Genomic DNA, 20969 nt, shown 5'->3' on the forward strand with positions numbered 1-20969 from the left:
TGTGGTCTCATACAATCATCCAATACTTTTTGAGTGAGCTTTAGTTGAAAGTGTGGCTCTATCTGTACTGTCACATACACCTTCACCTTCCTGCATGTTGAACAGCATACAAAGAATTATAGTCAATTCATTCAACATTTGATTCCATACTATTTATTAGCAGTGGATTTTGTTACTCCTGGCAAATCTGTATTTTGCTTTTTGAGTTTATTGTCAACACTTCCTGCCTGCTTAAATGCTACATGAGCATGCTCAAACAATAGTTGTAAATAGTGTACCTGTCCAGACTTTGCACTATCAAGAACCTTTGCACAGAATGAGAAGGCTGAGTCGCATATTCAGAATTTTCTGTATTGGGCATTTTACTTTCAAGTTTTAATTTCTTTTTATAGGTTAGTAACCTACGCTCCAAGGTGTCCCGCCATGCAATCAGGACTCTTGGAGAACTCTTCAAGACTCTAAAGAGGAACATGGACCAAGATGTGGAGGAAGTGGCCAGAGTCCTGCTCCATAAAATCGGAGATTCCAACGAGTTCATTCGGGAGGAGGCCGATCGATCACTGATGATCATGGTGGAGAATGTGTCACCTTCAAAAGCTTTGGCGGCGCTCATTGCAGGTGGTGCGAAGTAAGGCTGTGGTCACTTTATTTTATTAGCTTTTTGTTTAAGGGAAATTCCACCAATTACTCCAACACATACTGATGCTACTGGTGATACCTACTGATATTGCTTGCAGCCTTAAGGCACACCGTTTTTCCAATAGGATTAGTATTTGGGATTTAAAAAAAATATATTTGCAGCATGTAATGGGAAGATCACAGAGATAAATGCAGAGCATGATTTTCCTAGGTCATGTGATTTAAAAGTGATCGTTTTAGTACATAAAATGGCCTGAGTATTTCTGGGTAGACTTCTGCCAACAGTTTTATTCCATTGCACTAATGCTAAATTCCTATTAGTTGCAGCTACCAAAATTGAGACAGCCCGTACACACAGTTCTGGGAAACTCAACACCTGACCACTTTAAAAGGCATTCATTTCCTTTTTAGGTCTCGCCTGGAAATCGCATCCGAAGGATGCGTCCAGGCTGGAGACTTATAGCTAGCTGACACGGGGGAATGAAGGACAAGAAACTGTCACGAGCTTATCCTTGGCTGGATTGAGCTGCGTGCATGAGCTTTTTGCCTTCAGTTTCTTTTACAATGTTTCTTTCTTTGTGTGAGCTTACCTTCACTTTCGTTTCCTGTCTTAGACCCCGCCGCCGCCGCCGCGTGTTTGTTTCCACTGTTCGGGTTTACTATGGGCATTCTCACGAACACGAAATAAATAGATCACAGCCACACCTCATCCCCCCCCCCCGCCGCCGCGTGTTTATTTCCACTGTTCGGTTTTACTATGGGCATTCTCACGAACACAAAATAAATAGATCACAGCCACACCTCCTCCCTCCCCCCTCCCCCCCCCCCGCCGCCGCCGCCGCATGTTTGTTTCCACTGTTCGGTTTTACTATGGGCATTCTCACGAACACGAAATAAATAGATCACAGCCACACCTACTTCCCCCCCCCCCGCCCCCGCCGCCGCCCCTAACACACACACACAGAGCAGGCTGTTCACAACACATGCACACGTAGGCAGACACAAGCGCACACATACAGACACACACTACACCTCCCCAGCCCCCCCTCCCCCCGCCGCTGCTCACACACGAGAGTACACGCACAGACAATCCCCCCGCCCCCCCCGCATACACACACGCGCGCACGCACACACTGCATACATACACGCTCCCCCCCACCTCACCAGAGACACACGCGCGCGCACACATCCCCCTCACACCCCACTCACCAGGTTCTTCTTGCGTGTCCCTTGGCAGCCAGCGGGTCATTCCGGTTAACAGGCGGGGGCCGCGGGGCTCTCCACGAGCACGGGAGCCCGCTAGCTAACACGGCAATCCTCCGGCGGGCACAGGAGCGCCTGCTTCCTGTTTTTGTCCGGCCCCGCCCCCGTCCCAACAAAGGTTGCCTGGCTTCCTGTTGAAGCCGGGCTGTGGCGGTGAGTTTGCTTGTTTTCTCATTGCGGACCTTTAATTTGAGGATGCAACGCGGGCCTGACACTGGCACTCATGAGATCCCTTCTGACTTTGCGGCAGCCTGCTCTCATGCCAGGCGTTTCCCTGTGTTTGTCACAGCACGTCCTGTTCTCTGGGGCGAATGCCAATATTTTATATTACCGGAAGGTGCAGCGAGCGAAGCGAAATCTAAGCCAGGTCTCTTGGCAAAACCGCAGTTTTCTCTTCGGTCTGATGCCTTCTTAATGTGTCGGGTTTCATAAGTCAAAAATAATGATGTTTCCTTGCAGGGGGGCGTGTCTTCGTCGATCGTGATAGTCGGTGCTCACTGTACGTGGTGTTATTTCCTCTGCGACATCCCTCAACGCTCTGGGTCAGATTCTGTCTGCTTTTAAATGTGTGTCTGCCTGAGTTGAAGCATACTTTTTGCCCCACCGCATCTCAGTCATTTGCGCAACATCACTGTAGGTCACGTGCTTGCTGCACTTTTAAAACAATGACCCAAAGAAGGCCTCCCCCGAAGACAAGACGCTCCTGAAGAACAGCTGCTTCACAGAAAGGTGGTGCAGTCATGGCATTGTGACTGCTGTAAGAATCGAGCGCCCTCATTCAAAATAAACCATTTCATGTCCAAAAAGACATCATCTCACAAAACACTAACCCCATTACATGTAGGACAAGGCCGCACATTCTTTTATCGCTATGATAGCCGCAACATATTCCTACATGCATTATATCTAATTTTTGTGCTGCGTGTGGTTTTCGTCATGTCTGGTGAATAACCACTACACGCATTCGTACATCTAAAGGCAAGCGCATGTATGACTCTTACACTACTGGGCCCACACAAACAAACATGTACACATTTTACGGGTGTGTTGTGCGCACTAGCATTGAATGCCCTCCACTGACAAGCGGGGATGGGGGCGGCCGGTCCTGGGGGTAGGGAGCGGACACGACACGCAGAGCCCCCTCTGCAGACGCGCATGCATATGAACCTGCCTGTAACAAAGTTAGCGCGGAAAGGTCTAGTGCTCACATGACCGGGGTCCCGCGCCAGACACCCGGACTGGTGTGCAGCAGCAGGCAGCGCCCGCAGGCAGCAGAGGCTAACTGGGAGGCTGTGATGAAAGGGGCGAGCCTGCCTCTGACACAGGTGTGGTGTCTGTGCACATTAAGGCTGCCTGCACGTAGAGGCCTCTGATTGAATTATGGGATCGGTGCTTGATACCCAAAAGCCGCGGATTCAGCAGCCAGCGTGGGGAGCTGCTGGGGGGCCTCCTTCCCCTCTGCTTATGGCTGCATTATTTTACCTCGTTAATTGTCAACGTTGCCTTTCGCAGATCTTGGACAGACTCTTTGTTTTGCAGATGTGTGTATACCTCTCACTGTTTCACTCTTGCTGGTAGCGAGTGTTCCTAGCGCAGCACGTCATATATTCAGAGCAGGTCCGATTCTTTATCATTATTTGATAGTGCGCGTGGTCCGGCGCGCAGAAAGAGCAGCTGCAGTGGGCATGATATTGAAAAACCCTTTCTTAAGTAGCACTCACCAGTTTCCGTGTGATTATTCAGAAGTAGGTTTCACATTTTCCTCGAATTACGTTAAAATGAAACTTGTGCTCCCAAAATTGTTTCTAGGGATTGCATGTCTGTAGCCACACTGCACCCTCACACACACCGCACCCTCACACACCGCACCCTCACACACCGTAACCTTACACACACTGCACCCTCACACACACTGCACCCTCAGACATTGCACCCTCACAGACACTGCACCCTCTCACACACTGTTCCCTCACGCACACACTGCACCCTCACACACACACTGCACCTTCACACACCGCAGCCTCACATACCGCACCCTCACACACCGCACCCTCACACACACTGAACCCTCACACACTGCACACTCACACACAACACACCGCACCCACACACACACACCACACACACACGCACACACACACACCGCACACACACACACACCACATCCACACACACCGCACCCACACACACCGCACCCACACACACACTACCCCCGCACAACCCACACCCCACACCCTCACACTCCGCACCCTCACACAGCGCACCCTCACACACCGCACCCGCACACACACACTGCACCTGCACACACCGCACCCGCACACACACACTGCACCCGCACACACACACACTGCACCCGCACATACACTGCACCCGCACACACACTGCACCCTCACAACCCACACCCTCACACCCCACACCCTCCCACCCCGCACCCTCACACACCGCACCCTCACACACCACACCCGCACACACCGCACCCTCACACACCGCACCCTCACACACCGTAACCTTACACACACTGCACCCTCACACACACTGCACCCTCAGACACTGCACCCTCACAGACACTGCACCCTTACACACCGCACCCTCGCACACACTGTTCCCTCACGCACACACTGCACCCTCACACACACACTGCACCTTCACACACCGCAGCCTCCCATACCGCACCCTCACACACCGCACCCTCACACACACTGAACCCTCACACACTGCACACTCACACACAACACACCGCAACCACACACACACACCACACACACACGCACACACACACACCGCACACACACACACACCGCACCCACACACACCGCACCCACACACACACTACCCCCTCACAGCCCCCACCCTCACACCCCACACCCTCACACCCCGCACCCTCACACCCCGCACCCTCACACACCGCACCCGCACACACCGCACCCGCACACACACACTGCACCCGCACACACACACTGCACCCGCACACACACACTGCACCCGCACACACACACTGCACCTGCACACACACTGCACCCGCACATACACTGCACCCGCACACACACTGCACCCTCACACACACACACTGCACCCTCACACACTGTACCCTCACACGCCGCACCCTCACACGCCGCACCCTCACACGCCGCACCCTCACACGCCGCACCCTCACACCCCTCACCCCGCACCCTCACACACCGCACCCTTAACACACCGCACACTCACACACCGCACCCTCACACACACTGCACCTGCACACACACTGCACCTGCACACACCATTATAAATTACAATAACTTTTATTTCAGTATTAATTCTTAAAAAAATTAAAAGCCATTTTTATTTGTAATATCAATACATCTAGGTCACGTAAATACAACACATATTGCATTACAAATGCTATAGGTGTCACATATGCAAAAGTTAAAACTATTGGCATTGTAAATGACAAAGCTATTAATTTCGCTATTTTCAAAACCAACACATAAAAAAAAAAACATTGTCATTTACAGTACCAATAGCTCAAACTTTCCTAATGCGAGACCTATTGCATTGCAAATGCTTGTTATACTTTTCAGTCTTTTCTTTTCCGATAATATCTCCTTTACACAATCCTGACATTTTAAATCACATTTATCTTCTATATGTGTACTTGCGTTGTTGATAGTAATACTTTTTTTTGACAAACAAAAGTAGATGGAATCATAAACTAGTTGACAACACCACAAAGATTCCTTCTTCAAATGTAAATGGTTTTGGTGTATTTGTCACTATGTGTAGCTTGGAAATAGTCTGCTTCTAAAAAAGACACTGCGGGTACAGCAAACAGAGCTTTAGAGATGCTGTATGAACAGCAGGCAGAGATAGGAGCTACTTAGAAACTGGAACTGGCACTTCCTCCAAGACAGGCATGCAGGATTGTAGAACAGTTCAGACTGGCACACACATGAGAAAACACACTTCTTCACCAGACAGTGTGCAGACGTAGGCTTACCCTCACAGAAGGCTCTGCACCACTAGAAGTAGTCTATGTCTGAAACTTAAGAGATGCACTCATGAGAGTAGACAGCCTTTAGAAGATGAACAGCTCTTTAACAGACTGTGCTGCGTAGAATGGAACTGGCACTTTGCGATGAGGGCGACCGATGGGAGGTCACTGGTGGGGTCAAGGATGCCAGTTGAAGGAAGAAACAAGGCTTCAGTTACTGTAAAGTCTGTAGTAGAAGTTGATTGAAGATTGAAAAGGTGGAAGATGCAGGTTCTTTTGAAGATCGTCACCAAACATTGTAGTAACTTAGTCCAGACGTGTAGAGGATCTTTAGATGTTTATTAGTAGTAAGTTACAAGTCATCCAGTTCAATCCAATACAAGACCCCACCAGGAGCAGCCAGTATGCTGCTCAGCCCTTCTCAACTGACATCTCTGGCTCCCACCATTCTGTAACACATCATTGGATGAGCATTCCACTGGCAGAGCAAGAGATACATGAATAACATCAAAGCCAGGATATAACACTATTCATATTTTAGGATCATGTGGTAGGATTGAAGGTTCCATATGGTGTTTGGTGACATCATGGACTTAACTTAATTTCTCATGTGTTGGTTTTTGAGGATTGTTATTAAAACTGCATTAACTTTTAAGTAGCATATAGTTTGCTGTATTATTTATATATGAAGATTTAGAATCAGCAATAGTTCGCACAACAAGCATGTCATCAGTGTATGAGATTTCAGACCATGGATCAAAATAAAGTTCTCAACAATATTACTGTTGGGAACGTAAAGAGGGGCTTTTATTTTAAAAAAAGGCATCCCTTAACAACATCATTGAAGTTTCTCTTTTGCCTACGATTGGTTTCTTCGTACATGCAGCCATCTCTGTCACAACTGTTCGCTTTTGTATGATGCTCTGTATATCCTTCCTACTTGGATCTCAAGCAATGGAATTTGTGACTACTCCACCAGCGAGCAAACTTTTATGTTTTCATGCTGCTTCTGAGAGTTCAACCACATCCATGTGGCCTTTAATCCAATATCACCTTAGGTAACTCCCCTGTCTGTAATACTGCTAGTCTGTACTCTCTGCATCAGTTGATTTGTAATTGAGAAGGTGCTTATGTGAAGAACTTTGTACCTATATTCATGTGTATTAGCTCAAGGCACTATTGACTTCCATTTTAAGATACACATTTTGCCTAGTAAAGGGGTGTCCAAGAGAATTCGATCCAAGGCTAATTTATGGGATATTCACATGAGATAGATTTTCATTCAGTGAATTTAAATAGGAATCATTTATTAGTCATTGGATATCCTGAAAATTTGCCATGGGATCTCTACGAGCAATGTTGGACACTGCCCAGTGATAGGTTGCATTTTAATATATCTGAATACTAAGTAAATAAGGGAGTGAGTCCGTTTGAATACTCCATTCTGTATTGTTGGAGTAAGTACTAAATGAAATGTTTCTCTGATTGCAACTGTAGATGTAAGATCATTGTGTAGACAGCGAGGCTCAAAGTTGGCAAGGAAGAAAGAGAAGAAAGGCTAATGGTGAGAAATAATGCTACTGCATTTAATTAGAGAGGTCAATCAATCAATCAGGGATTTATAAAGCGCGCTACTCACCTGTGAGGGTCTCAAGGCGCTGGGAAGGGGGGCTAGAGGGAGGTGCAGCTCCGGTTCAGTCGAAGAGCCAGGTCATGAGTTTCTTCCTGAAGGGTTGCAGAGTGGGGGAGCGTCTGATGTTGACAGGGAACTCGTTCCAGGCTTTGGCTGCGACGTAGGAGAAAGCTCTTCCGCCTGCGGATGCGGGGGGTCTCTGCGAGGGCGAGGTACATTTGCAGGCAGAATGTGTGAAAGATTGGCCTAACTTTTTCATAGTCTTGTGACCTGCTTAGAAAATCTCTTTGGACTTACAGAATGCATGACATATGTGACCATCTCTGAGTCTGAGATTTCTATGGGTTTGCTAAGCAGACTCCCTTTGATTTCTTTTCCCAGCCATCGCAACAGCTCAGTTCGCAAATGCTCTGGGGAACACCTGCTGAGTGTGGTGGAACTGCTGGGGGCTGAGCGACTTCTCTCTGGCACCAAGGATTGTACAGACATGCTGCTGCGCACGATAGCGAAGCTTGCGCAGGACACGCACCAGGACACCAGGTAGTGCTACCGATCACTTTGTGGGTTATTGCACTCGACGTTTCGTTATCTGCACCATGTGAACCACAGTTGGCCTAATTCTAGAGAGCCACCTGAGAGAATACTTAGCCAGTTAAGAAAAAATGTTTGCTACGTTGATCCTGAAAATGATTCCTTGTGCAATCGAAAGGCAGTCTACATTTGTTCATTTCTCATTGTGATAAAGTTTGCAGAGAGGTTTTGTTTCTGATATATGTGCCAAAGGAAGCTAGATAAATGCTTGTGCCATTATTGATCTCAATGGCTGGCCTGGGCTCCCCTGATCTCTTTTGACTAATCCCATTCGTTCATGTGACTGGCCCCAGCAGGTACCCATACTTGGTCCTTCCTACAGCTTCTTCATGTACCCAGCCTTTGGGATTAGGAGGACTCTCTGAATCACCATAGTGTATGTCCTTTTCCTGCCCCCAGTGTAGATCCGAGGCCATTGTTGAATTATGAATTTATTAATGGGTGAACGGTATGATTAAGTCTGCTATAGTCTGATTCCTCCGTGTATTTACTTGCACATTATTATAGCATTGTGACAGTCGTTACATTTTGCTATGTTGTTTGGTTCCGTGATGCTTCACTCCTTGACTGTCGCCTCGCCTTTGACCTTGTACAGCACTCTGCTGCCTTTTGGTTAGATTTGTGGGAAATGGCACATACATACAAACCTACAAGATGATCCTTCATTACCAAGAATGTGACTCTTAAGCACCCACACCTGTTTGTTATGCAAGCTTCTTGGACCTCGGCTACTAATTTTTTTTGCTTCTATAAACATCCAAAATAAATGACTAGACCATGCATATCACTTGCAGTAGTCCTTCTCTGTCTCACACACACGCAGATCTGTTAAGTAAATGAGTGTTGCTTGTCATATTTAGCTTCATGCAAGTGAGCGCTAGCAGGTTGTCCTGCATTCACAAGACAATGCATGAGGAGTGACGGAAGTGACATATAATTGTGAGGGCCACATTGAACCTCTGAGACCACATTACAGAAGTTGCTTCCAATCTCTTCGCTTCCTCCCTCCCAGATAGTGCCTTGATCGGAGAGACATCATTCTTTCGCAGTTTTAGGTGCGAACGTATGAAACCAACTTTTGATCAAACTTAAAACCACCTTCTTTTACCAGCTTTCTTAAAGAACGCAATGCTTGGCTTTTTGAGTCCTCCTCACACCTTGGCAGATGTGCCTATTTGATTGGCAGCTCATAGAACGTAGCTCCTGGAAGCCCTTTTCATTGGGTATCAGTAGCACTCTATAAATATGCTTGCTTTACATAAGATTACATTACAAAGTGCTTGGGTTGTGCAATAAGCATTGGTGCCACTTCTTGCACCCCTAGAGTAATTTGGTATTATAAAAAAGGCTGCCTATGCTCATTTTGAACTGGTGCAATCGCAGTGGGGCTTTGTCTTCTTTACATTCGGGTGTGGCCCTGTGGAAACAAGGAAAAAATTGCCTTTGTGGCCATGCCAAACTAAATAGAGGTTGGGGGAACAAGAGTCACAAGGACCCCTAGGTATAAACCTGGGGTCAGGTGCAATAACACACTGTGCCCACCTGCAGGGGAATGCCTTTTCAACTGTTCAAACATAGGCTGGTCCTCCTCCAATGAAAGATGAAGTTTGGGTTCCAAACCGTTTTTCATTAATGCGCTGCTCTGAGCTCAGGTGAAAACTGTCTGAATTCGCACTTGCTCTGAGGACAGCGCATTGTTTGTGCAAACAGGCGCACTGCCCTGGGGTGTAGCAGGTGCAACTAGATAAAGGTGCGATAACACAAACAGGGACAGTGCGCCCGATATGTTAGTGTGCCTCTGGACTCAAGGTCCAGGAGGTTGGAACCTTGGTTGGGAGACCAAGCATTAAGTGCTTGAGGCCTGCAACATTCTCTACCACCTCCTCCTCCTGAATGAACCCTATACACAAACCCATATCTGAACCCCATCTTTAAATATCCTGAGTGTGCTCCTGCTGCCTGCTGCTGTACAATTTAATGTACTAGGATGGGAGTGCCTGTCAGAGTTATGACATCATTCTGGGTAACAAGTCACTCAAACAAACAAATAATAATGTTTATGTGATTTTTAGAGTAGGCCAGAATATGTTCCCTCTATATTATGGTTGTTGCATTGACAGTATGATGTCAGAGAAAAAAGTGTCCAATGTCAGAGAATTTTTGGTGAGTGAAACAAAGCCCTTAGATACATTTGTCAACCACATTAGAGAAGTGCAGCGTCCCAACCAGTCAGCACATGGATACCTGCTTCCATGGTAACCAGACAGGGATCTTACAGCAGAAGTCACATCTTCGAAGAAGGCCAGGGATCTAGGAGTTGGTGGATCTATAAGAACAAATTTACAATCAATGGCTAACTGTAATTCCAAACAAACATCAACCATACAAATCACACAGTATACAAAACAAACAGAAGACCAGCTGCTTCTGCTGGCCTGCTGATTGTATCTTCTTGGTGGTCTTCCCAAAGAGTGGCATTACAATCATTAAAAGTGTGAAAATATTAAATAAGGCTCTCTCTTTGCATACATTCTGTTTATGACTTTTATTTCTATAGACCGTAATAATCTTCCAGCCCAGGTTTAAAGAGTTGGAACTACATACACCATTGCGAGTAGTTTGCCAGAAAACAAGGGCCAGGCATTATCACTCCTATGTTCTTGATCAGGAGGAGAGTGTGAAGGGGTGAGGATATACAGGCAAAGGGTTTCAATCTTTGTATGTCACACAAAGAGGTGCTTGGAAAGCATTGCTTGACAGTACTTGACATCCTTCTCATGATCAGATAGTGAGAGGATAAGCTCATTTCCCTCTCATGGCACTTGGTGCATTGTACTTCCAGGTGCTAACTCCTTTCACAAGAGCACTCACAGCCAGTTGGTAATTTGAGCCAATGGTTGCCGGTGGGAGCCATCGGCACTCGTTTTTCGCGACCAGGGCTTAATTTTCTGCATCAGACATTTACAGAGAGTAAGGGAGAAGAAAAACGCACATAGTAGAAAGACGCAGGAAGAAAAAGATAAAAAAAAACGTGACGCATCTCATCGGCTGGGCTGCCTTGTTGCCTATTATCAGCCGCATGCAGAACAGGCAAAGTGCTTCAGAGCTGTTCTACATTGTGCATCATTTCCCACTTCTGCTTGGTGCACTGAACAGCACAGGTCTTAATGCATTCATCAAGTCTTATTGGACAACATTCCTTTTCTTAGCCTGTGCTACCATGTGTCACTGGCAATCCACCTCCTGGGAGCCTCTTATTCCTGCATGCTTCTTGGCTTAGGCGTATTTTTTCTCTGTGCCTCAGGTTCAGATTCTAATGTGAAGTGGTTATCATGAAGAAAGGGCTGAGCTTTGACCATCGCCAATAATCCCTTCTGGTGTATTTGTGCATCAGGCCAACATTTCAGAGACAAAAAAATGGAAATTACATCAACGTGGTCATAACCACGTCATCTATCGAAGCAATAAGCTACCAGAAATATGTGTGACCATAACCAGAAGATTGCGAGGTAGTTTACGGTCAACTCTGTGTATTACTGAAGATGCTCCTGATAGCTGCCAGAGATGTTTATAATTGTACAGAGCCAGATTCATCACTTCCTTGAGTGGAACTAAGGAAGCAGCTCAGGGTGCCATCTAATGATGCCACCAAACTACTACAGAAGGTCTGAAAAACTTCCTTTTTTCATTGTTTGGTAGTGCTAAAGGGAGGAAATTCCCACCACAGTTTTCGATTTACAGACATTTCTACCACTCCACCCACTTACTGCCAATGTCAAATTGATTGGCGTATTGTGAAGTATACATAGAGAGAAAACAGAGAACCTTGTTCCAGACTGCTTCCACATCTTTCTGTCCCTTCCTTCAACAACCTCCTGCCTTGTGGCCAGGTCCTGGAGCGGCCTCCCTCTTCATCTCTTGACCTCACCCTCTCTGCTGGAATTCAGGAAAGAACTCAAGACCTGGCTGTTCGACTGAGCCTCCGCAGCAAGAATCCTCAGCGTCTGGACACCTTCACAGGTGATTAGCCGCACTATACAAGTCTCTTTTGATTGAACAAAGCCTGTTCTGGAGGAAACCACTTCTCAGTTCAAGTAGCAAAGTCATGAAACTTTGCAAGAATTAGAGTAATCAGCAACCATCATGCATTCCAGAGATCGCTAAAAACTGATGCTACACCCTCGTTTATAACTGCTTTATAATGACTAACCCCAAATGGGTAAGTATCTACAAACACAGATGCATCTACACACTATTCCGCAAAACTTTATGCTTCATGGCAGTGACGTTGCCGCACCTTATAATGGAATACATCAAAGGGCTGTAGATATAAAGTTTGCAGGTACTTTTCAGTGCAAGCACACATTCCAGAAATATGCGTTTTCATCAGAAATGTGTATGAATATCTGTATTCTTCAGAGGTGTATATTTTAGGCTTTGCATTCTTCCCCCTTGTGTAGACCACCACAACTCTGGCGCTGTGGGAGGCTCCCTCCGTGAATGTCCTAATTTGTGCTCTCAGGTCCTTGGATTGTCCACGAGCTATATCTCGCTCCATTGTGGTACCCACTGACTTTGTTTCATTCCCTTCACAGCCTTCTGGTAAAATGTAGATTCTTCCATGTTAGTGATGCAAATGTACGACACAAAGTAAGATTTACTTTTAAAGTATCCCCAAGTTTAGCAGTAGTCATTAAAGAGGTCAAATGACCGTTTAATGCCATTGGAGCCTCAAAATATAACATTCAAGTAACATGGTGTAGAACTTTTATATTGTGTGACTACTTCTTTAACTGCCTCTATAGCTAACACCAATGAATGTATGTGCCTGGTCCCTCCTCTACACCTGCTAGTGTTGCCTTTCTTTCTTGTTCCAGGTATTATGGCCGGAAGATGCTTTCTGTTCTGATGCCTCATCCAAAGTTTGACGGGCTCATGGAGCGGTCAGTCTGTGCTCATGACTTGCGTGACATCATGACCATCATTAAAAATAAAGTAAGGGATATTTCCTAAAAACATAGAAAAAAGGATACAAAACAGCACTTCAGTGTGTCAGTGTTATGTGTGCAATGTGTATCATTTGAGGAAGCCCTACAACACTTCGACCCTTCAACACATTCAAAAGCAGTCGAGGCAACTGTAGCTCTGCTTAAAGGATATATTTGGAAAGAGAAACATGTTTCACCAGGTCTTCCAAATTAGATGATTCTTGATTACTGATATTGTGTCATGTAATTGTTCTAGCTGAGGGACAACAAGGGCACCCAATAAGTCAGCACAGGACCTCGGGTAATATAGTTTATATTTAACAACAGTGGTCCTATGCAAGAGTAGGAATGAAGAATGTAATAATATAGACACAGTGGAACTATATTGGTTGAAGTGATTTGTCCAACCGGACAGTGATCACAAAAATCTTTACTATAAACAAGATAGACAAGGAAAAATTCTCTTACATTCAACAAAGAGTGAGACACAAGCCTGTGCCTTTAGAGTTCTGGCAATCCATCCTGAGTCGAACATTTGTGTGTGTTCATCTACAGTGGCTCCAGTGCTATTGATGTGTAGATCAATTTTATTGCTCCCTGGTCCTACCGCTCCTCTGAGCAGAGCCGCACTGGGAACCAAAACCGGCCCTGGCAAAGTGCTCGGCCGGCCCCCCCTCCCCACCTCCCGGAGGGAGGGGGGGCGGCCGCGCTCTCTGCCAGGGCCGGTTTTCGGCCGATTTTGTTACAGGGCCGTTTTTCAGCTATGCTGCAAATACGGCCCTGTAACAAAAACGGCCCCCAGGGGGCCCAAACCGGCCCCCACCCCTGCGGCCCACCGGGGGATTTCCCGGTGCCTGCAACGGCCAGTCCGGGCCTGCCTCTGAGGACCGAGTTTTTTAGAGTATTCATGATAGCTGGAGCTGCCGCTTTTTCCGCCGGGACAAGTATGTCAGGGTACCTTGGTTTGACATAAGGCTCTATTGTGATCCCCCAGCTTCCAAAGATGTCAGCCTCGGCAATTATTTTTTGTGAAATTGCCAGGACCGTTTAGTCACTTAGATTCACTGGAAGTCACAAAATATGTTCTGTTCTGTGTTCCTTAAACTGAATTATTTCAATTTTCTTTTCCCTAGGCTATTGTGTAGAACAGTCTTTAGGCATAATACTTTGTGTCCTGATGATGATTCCTTGCATTTTGGTTATGGAATCGAAACGTCGTCGACCTCTTGTCACACCATATATGAATATGTATATTTATTGAGATATGCAATTAATGGTGTCCATGAATTTCTGTCATTTTCTCATTTCACAGAAATCGCTCACTTTCTGCCTAAATATCTTTTTTCTTTCCCTATTCTTTCACTTTGCCAATCTGTAAGCGTGAAGGCACAGGCTTGTGTCTCACTCTTTGTTGAATGTAAGAGAATTTTTCCTTGTCTATCTTGTTTATAGTAAAGATTTTTGTGATCACTGTCCGGCTGGACAAATCACTTCAACCAATATAGTTCCACTGTGTCTATATTATTACATTCTTCATTCCTACTCTTGCATAGGACCACTGTTGTTAAATATAAAATGTAATTGTTCTAGGCATAGGATGTGTCTACTTCCCAAGAACCAGATTACTTGAGGAATAAACTGAACAATCACAATGATGTAAGGAAAACACGAAAGCCAAGATTCTTAAAAGATTCATGGAATGCGGCGCAGCAGGCAAAAATGCTGTGCTGCGTTGCGTGACAGGGAGGGAGCAGGCGGGTGCCATATCTACAGATATGTCTCTCTCCTCCTCTCTACCTATTGCCAGCGCTGATTTCAGCTTCCCTGCGCCAGGCACACACCTTAGCGCCATAATGCTGGGGTATGTGTCTGAGTCTACCATAGGTTTTGAACTGGAAGGATCCCCTTCCACTACAAAATACTATGCTTAGACACATGTTAAACTTTTCCTACTTTGTATGTGTGCTGCGCAGTGCAGCACATATGCAAAATTGGTAAAGGCAGGGGAAATAAAAACATTTGTCCTTTTAATGCCTCCTTTCAGATGGTGTGAACTTTTGGCTCTAAACTCTGCCTACTATTGTTTGTAGATTGGGTTTAGCATCAAAAGGCATGGGTGGTTGCATGGGAAAGCCCAAATACCACAGATATAACTCCCCTTTGGTGCAGCTTTGCGTTACGTTTAGGGTACTTTCCAGCATAAAACAAGTTTTTTTGCACATAAGAGTAAATTAGGAAAAAACATTTTGTGCTGGATAGTTTCATCTTTATGATGCTACACCAGCGCAAAATGTTTGGGAATCTCCCCCTTCAACTTACCCTTCATAGCTATTTAGGGCCATAAACGAAGCAAAGTAAACTGATGGTTTGTCCGCTCTATGTAGAGTTGGCCGGAGTGTCATGTTCCCCGTGGTGGAACCTCCACAGGTTCTGCTACAGAAAACTCTACACCAGTGGCCTGACGGAATTGGGGCTGTCGGTATTGGTGCATCAGATTATCGGCCCTATTTACACAAGTTGTCTGATATACTTATTTTCAGTTCCGAACCACCATTGAAAGCTTTGGCAGTCCAAAACAGAAAAAAATGTTAAAATTACTCCCACTCTGTGGGAAAAAACATCCATGGTGGTCATTCGTTTTTTGTTTTTCAAAAACAAACTCACGCTTTGGGGATTTGTTTTTGAAAAAAAAGGTTGGTGACCGACCACCTGAAACATGGCTACCACTAAGCAAACCTTTAGTGCCTTCAGAGGAGTCGCCATAGCAGCCACCTCTCTGAAGGCACAGAGATCTCTGCAGGGCCAGCAGATATCTCTAAACAGGGTGAGCAGCTTTAGTCCGGCTAGGGCAGAGGAGGCAATGGTTAGGAAAGTGAGTATTTTGTGTAAAAAGAAACATAGTTAAAATGAATGTGCAATACGTTTACACGCTGTGCACACAACCTATAACAAAATATGGGGAGCCAACGAGGGCTCAGGTAATTTCCAGAGGACTGCTGAACCATTCGAGCCCGCATCCAAGGCACTCCCCAGAGCTAATGATATTCTGAAAGTGATATTCTGAAAAGTACACCAATGTAGCACAGATTTTTCCTTAACATTTGTTAATAAAGTTGGAGCCTTATTGCATAGTACTTAAGTGAAAGTATATTTACAGACTGTATCTGCATTTCACAGATATGTTGCATGGGAAGTTTGGCCTTATTGTTTTGCTGATTTATTTAATTTTCCCCATGAAAGCACTTACTATATTCGATATTTTGAGCATGCTTGGTCTACTCATGGACATCAATTCCATAATGACAACCTCACATAGACTTAATGGTAACCACTCCCTGCATAATAATATTCATCCATAACATATTGGGACACTCCGGCATTACAGTGTGTCGCCATCACATGATTGTGGCCCCATCATAATAGAGGCCATTCTTGGCAGATTGTGAGGATCATTGACCTGACTATGCCAAGCCTGGCCCACGCAGCCACCTCTGGTATAATACTGTCAATTTTGACATATTGGTGGCATCCATGGCATTAAGGTGTCCATCCATAACACAGTGGTGGCCTTGCTACAGCGGAGGCCACTGTTGGAATACTGTAGGTGTTCTTGGCTTTTTCGTATCAACCATTAATAAAATGGTGCCCAGCATGTAAATATTGTGGAGATCCTTAAGATTATAGCCCATCTCTGGCATGTTATATTAATCTATGGCAATGTGGGCACAGAATCTGTCCGAGGCATTTGAACATCTGGTTCTTGATATAAATGACAGCCAACAGTTTGGGGTCCAAACATCCTTATTTAAAGTAAAAACTGGTATTTTAATAATATTTTCCCAGGCAATCGTAGGTTTTTGTGTGGAGGAATTATTTATATTTACCAAAAATTAAAGGCATGTATTTGATAGTAAAATTATTCTTTATTCAGAAACTGGTAAGCCGATCTTTGGAGACAATATGCTCATGGGAAAACATATTTAGAGTTATAGTTGAATTATATATAATTCATGGTCAATTGAGGAGACATTGCTGGTGGTATTTCCTTGGCTCCATATCCAACTGGCATGTCCTGGGTGTTATTCCATTACTCGTGGTGTGGCATTTCCTATTAAGCTCACATTTTTGACGTTACTTCTTAAAAGCCATCCTAAAATACTTGGGTAGTCAGTAATGTAATCTTATCTGATGTGGCCACTATTGTAATACAATTATTATTTTTTAGTAGCTTCGGACAGTTGTATTGATCAGATGTAGCTGTACTTGCAGCGACAGTTTAAAACTCGTTTGTGAAAGTATTTGTTGATATTTGTGATCATGACCCTCTCAGAACTGAATCATAGTAGGTTGGCCTAATATGTATCTATAAAGAGTTTTTATCAAGTGTTTGATTGATCTAGCATGATATGTGCATTTTGTACATTGGCTTTATTCAGTAAAGTATACTAATATAGCGAGTGAAATGGAGGTGAGCGCAACACAAATCTTTTTGTTGTAACAGGAGAGAGTAATATATACTGTGCCATGGCCGAATTGCAGATTGTGATGGTGAAACCCCTGCACAAACCTTGACTTCACCACTTGACCAAACTAGGTGACTGTATGCGTATCACTGTGCATCACTCATATCTCTTTGCATCACTTTATCACTTTACATCACTTTGCAACACTTCGTATCACTTTGCATCACTTCATTTATCACTTTGCCTCCTTTAACAACAGATTTGAGAACACCAATATTGATTTCAATTCAGATTGCGAACCATACAAAAATAAAATCCTTAGTTGTCTGCAACTCACTGGCCATCTTCTTCCACCGCAAGAGCGCTGACATCCATGACAGCTTCAGCACCATGACCGCCCTGACTATGCCAGACCCCACCTCCCCTGTGAACACCACCAACGCTAACCGCCTGACTTCCTGGTCCAAAGTCAACGGCAACGAGACACGCAAGGTCATGAACTCCATCCACTCAGGATCTCCATCAGACCCATGCCCACACCACGTATTCAACAAAGCAGACGCTGCCATTGCACCCCAACTACGGAAGGTCACCAACATCTCCTTCGAAACAGCGACATTCCCGGAAAGCTGGAAACACGCCGAAATCAATGCCCTTCTCAAGAAGCCCAAAGCGGACCCCAAGGACCTCAAGAACTTCCGGCCCATCTCCCTGCTCCCGTTCCCGGCGAAGGTCATCGAGAAAATCGTCAACATGTACTGGCCTGCCACCTGGAAGACAACAACATCTTGGACCCGTCCAAGTCCGGGTTCAGAAGAACCCACGGCACCGAGACAGCCCTCATCGCCGCCACTGACGACATCAGGCGCCAACTAGACAACGGCGAAACATCAGTGCTCATCCTCCTGGACCTGTCAGCCGCCATTGACACGGTCTGCCATCAAACTCTAAAGACACCCCTCCTAGAAGCTGGAATCCAAGAGAAGGCTCTTGACTGGACCACGTCCTTCCTCTCCGGCAGAACCCAGATCGTCCGCCTTCCGCCCTTCCGATCCGAGGCCACCAACATCATCTGCGGCGTTCCCCAGGGTTCATCCCTCAGCCCGACGCTGTTCAACGTCTACATGGCCCCCCTCACACAAGTAGCCCGCCAACATGACCTCAATATCATCTCCTATGCTGATGACACCCAGCTCATCCTCTCCCTCACCAAGGACCCGCACACCGCCAAAACCAACCTCCACGAGGGAATGAAGGCCATTGAGGACTGGATGAGGAACAGCCGTCTGAAGCTGAACTCGGACAAGACGGAGGTACTCATCCTCGGACCCACCCCCTCAGCCTGGGACGACTCCTGGTGGCCGACCACACTGGGACCAGCACCGACACCCACCGACCATGCACGCAACCTAGGATTCATCCCAGACTCCACCCTCTCCATGTCTAGAACGGTGACACAGGCCCTCGTCAGCAGCAGACTGGACTATGGCAACGCACTCTACGCAGGAATCCCAGCCAAACACCTACGACGACTACAACGCATCCAAAATGCCTCCGCCCGACTGATCGTCAACGTCCCCTGCCGCAGCCACATCACCCCCCCACCTGAGAGACCTACACTGGCTCCCCGTCGACAAGAGGATCACCTCCACCCACACAAAGCACTCCACAACGCTGGACCAGCCTACCTGAACAGCAGACTCAGCTTCTACACCCCCACCCGCCAGCCTCGCCCTCGCCGCTGTTCCCTGCATCCAGGGAACAACCTACGGCGGCAGATCCTTCTCCTACCTCGCCGCCAAGACCTGGAACACCCTCCCTACCCACCTACGGCAGATGCAAGGCCTACTCGCCTTCAGAAGACTCCTCAAGACCTGACTCTTCGAGCAGTAGCAGCACCCCCTCCCCTCAGCGCCTTGAGACCCACACGGGTAAGTAGCACGCTTTACAAGTACTCTGATTGATTGATTGATTTGTATATGGCTTAAACTACCGTAATGTTTTCATCCATATCTGTATAATAACATTGCTCGTTCACATAGTGTGCTTCACACATAGAATTGTCTCATGCAAATGAAGAAATATGAAAGGTCGAATCTAAAAGCTGAAAATCATGATTAAAATAGAGGTTAAAACCATAAAGCAATTTTGAGTTTAGAAGTCTAAAATCTAGCTACAGAAATCAAAATTTTACAAATCAGCAAAATTAAACCGACTAAAGAGATAGAATTTCAGACATATTTATGATCAGCAAGGCAGTTGTCATGTCGCTTGACAATTATTATATATGCATAAGATAAAGTGCGGCAGCTCCTAGTGACCCAGTATGTTCCTGGATATTCTAGACTATGTGAGGGATTTAATTATTTGCCACTTTTGTTTCTTGTGTTTCTTTAAGACTTCTGTTTTTTAATGCTTCCGCTACTTTGTATTTGTTTATGACTCTTACACCATTTTACTGGCTTCAAAGATGTGTTACAGTATACATACCCGTGGTTAACTTATGCCACCAAAGTCTTTCTGTGACTGGGTCTCCTTGAATAAATGTCTCTAAGTTTCTGTACCTTTGTCTGTTCCCCTCAGTGTCTGTGATTCTCTGTCCCAGTATCTCCCTGTCTCTCTGTCCTACTGCCACCATTTGTTTTATTTTGTGGTGTAAATTGTTTATTAATCAACTGCCTCTCCTAAAGCTAGTGATATTGTAGTGTAATTCCTATATTCCCAATAGGCTCTGTGCATTTGAATAATATGCACTATAGATTTGACATAGGACTGAGATCAGTATGTCTCTATCGAGTATATTAAACTTAATTGTGTGTGTGCCAGCTAACTCAGAGGTCACTAGAAACTTTCTCGAATAAACAAGAAGGGAGTAGTCTCTGACAACCGCATAAACATGACAACTTTGTTTCCCCTAGGACCGCAACAATATCCTGAGAGTTGTGGAAACCATAAATAACTATTTCACTCAGTCAATCGTGCATGCTTCGTTTCTACAGAATTGCATAGAAATAGAGAGACGGGTGTTTCAATAAAAGGGTTTATTGAACAGTCTTATTTCTCATGCAAGCGATATGAACTGCTACAATAATTAGACAGAAAGCGAAATATAATGCGTACAGCGAGAACAGTATTATAGAATAATACTGTAATACATTGTCTGTTGCTATGACATATATAAAGATACAAACATAAATAACACAGGCTAAAAATACTCAAATGGTGCTTCTAAAATATGCCTATCCCAATATACCTAACCTAGGTCTAGTACCAGGGAAGAAGTAGGTGCTGGTTAGCATAAGTTTTAGTTCTGCCAATGGTTTCTCTAGGTTCTAATCAGCTCCATACCTTAGAATGAGAAAGGTTGGTATCTCTTTTATGGGACTCGATTTCGCAACACCCCGCAAGGGGAGTCAGAAACA

General features: G+C 45.5%; 1 protein-coding gene across 3 annotated transcripts in view; it reads left to right on the forward strand.

Annotated features, from left to right (window-relative positions):
• Positions 1–20969, forward strand: part of TOGARAM2 (TOG array regulator of axonemal microtubules 2) — a 477994-nt gene that overhangs the window by 375340 nt on the left and 81685 nt on the right. For all 3 annotated transcript variants that reach the window (XM_086926146.1, XM_086926144.1, XM_086926145.1), the window contains 3 exons: positions 393–628; positions 7887–8045; positions 12974–13091. In XM_086926146.1, the coding sequence (XP_086782272.1) occupies positions 393–628; positions 7887–8045; positions 12974–13091 (513 nt within the window). The remainder of the gene's footprint in view (positions 1–392; positions 629–7886; positions 8046–12973; positions 13092–20969) is intronic.

This window comes from Lissotriton vulgaris, chromosome 6 (assembly GCF_964263255.1).
Source record: "Lissotriton vulgaris chromosome 6, aLisVul1.2, whole genome shotgun sequence".
Lineage (NCBI taxonomy): Eukaryota > Metazoa > Chordata > Amphibia > Caudata > Salamandridae > Lissotriton > Lissotriton vulgaris.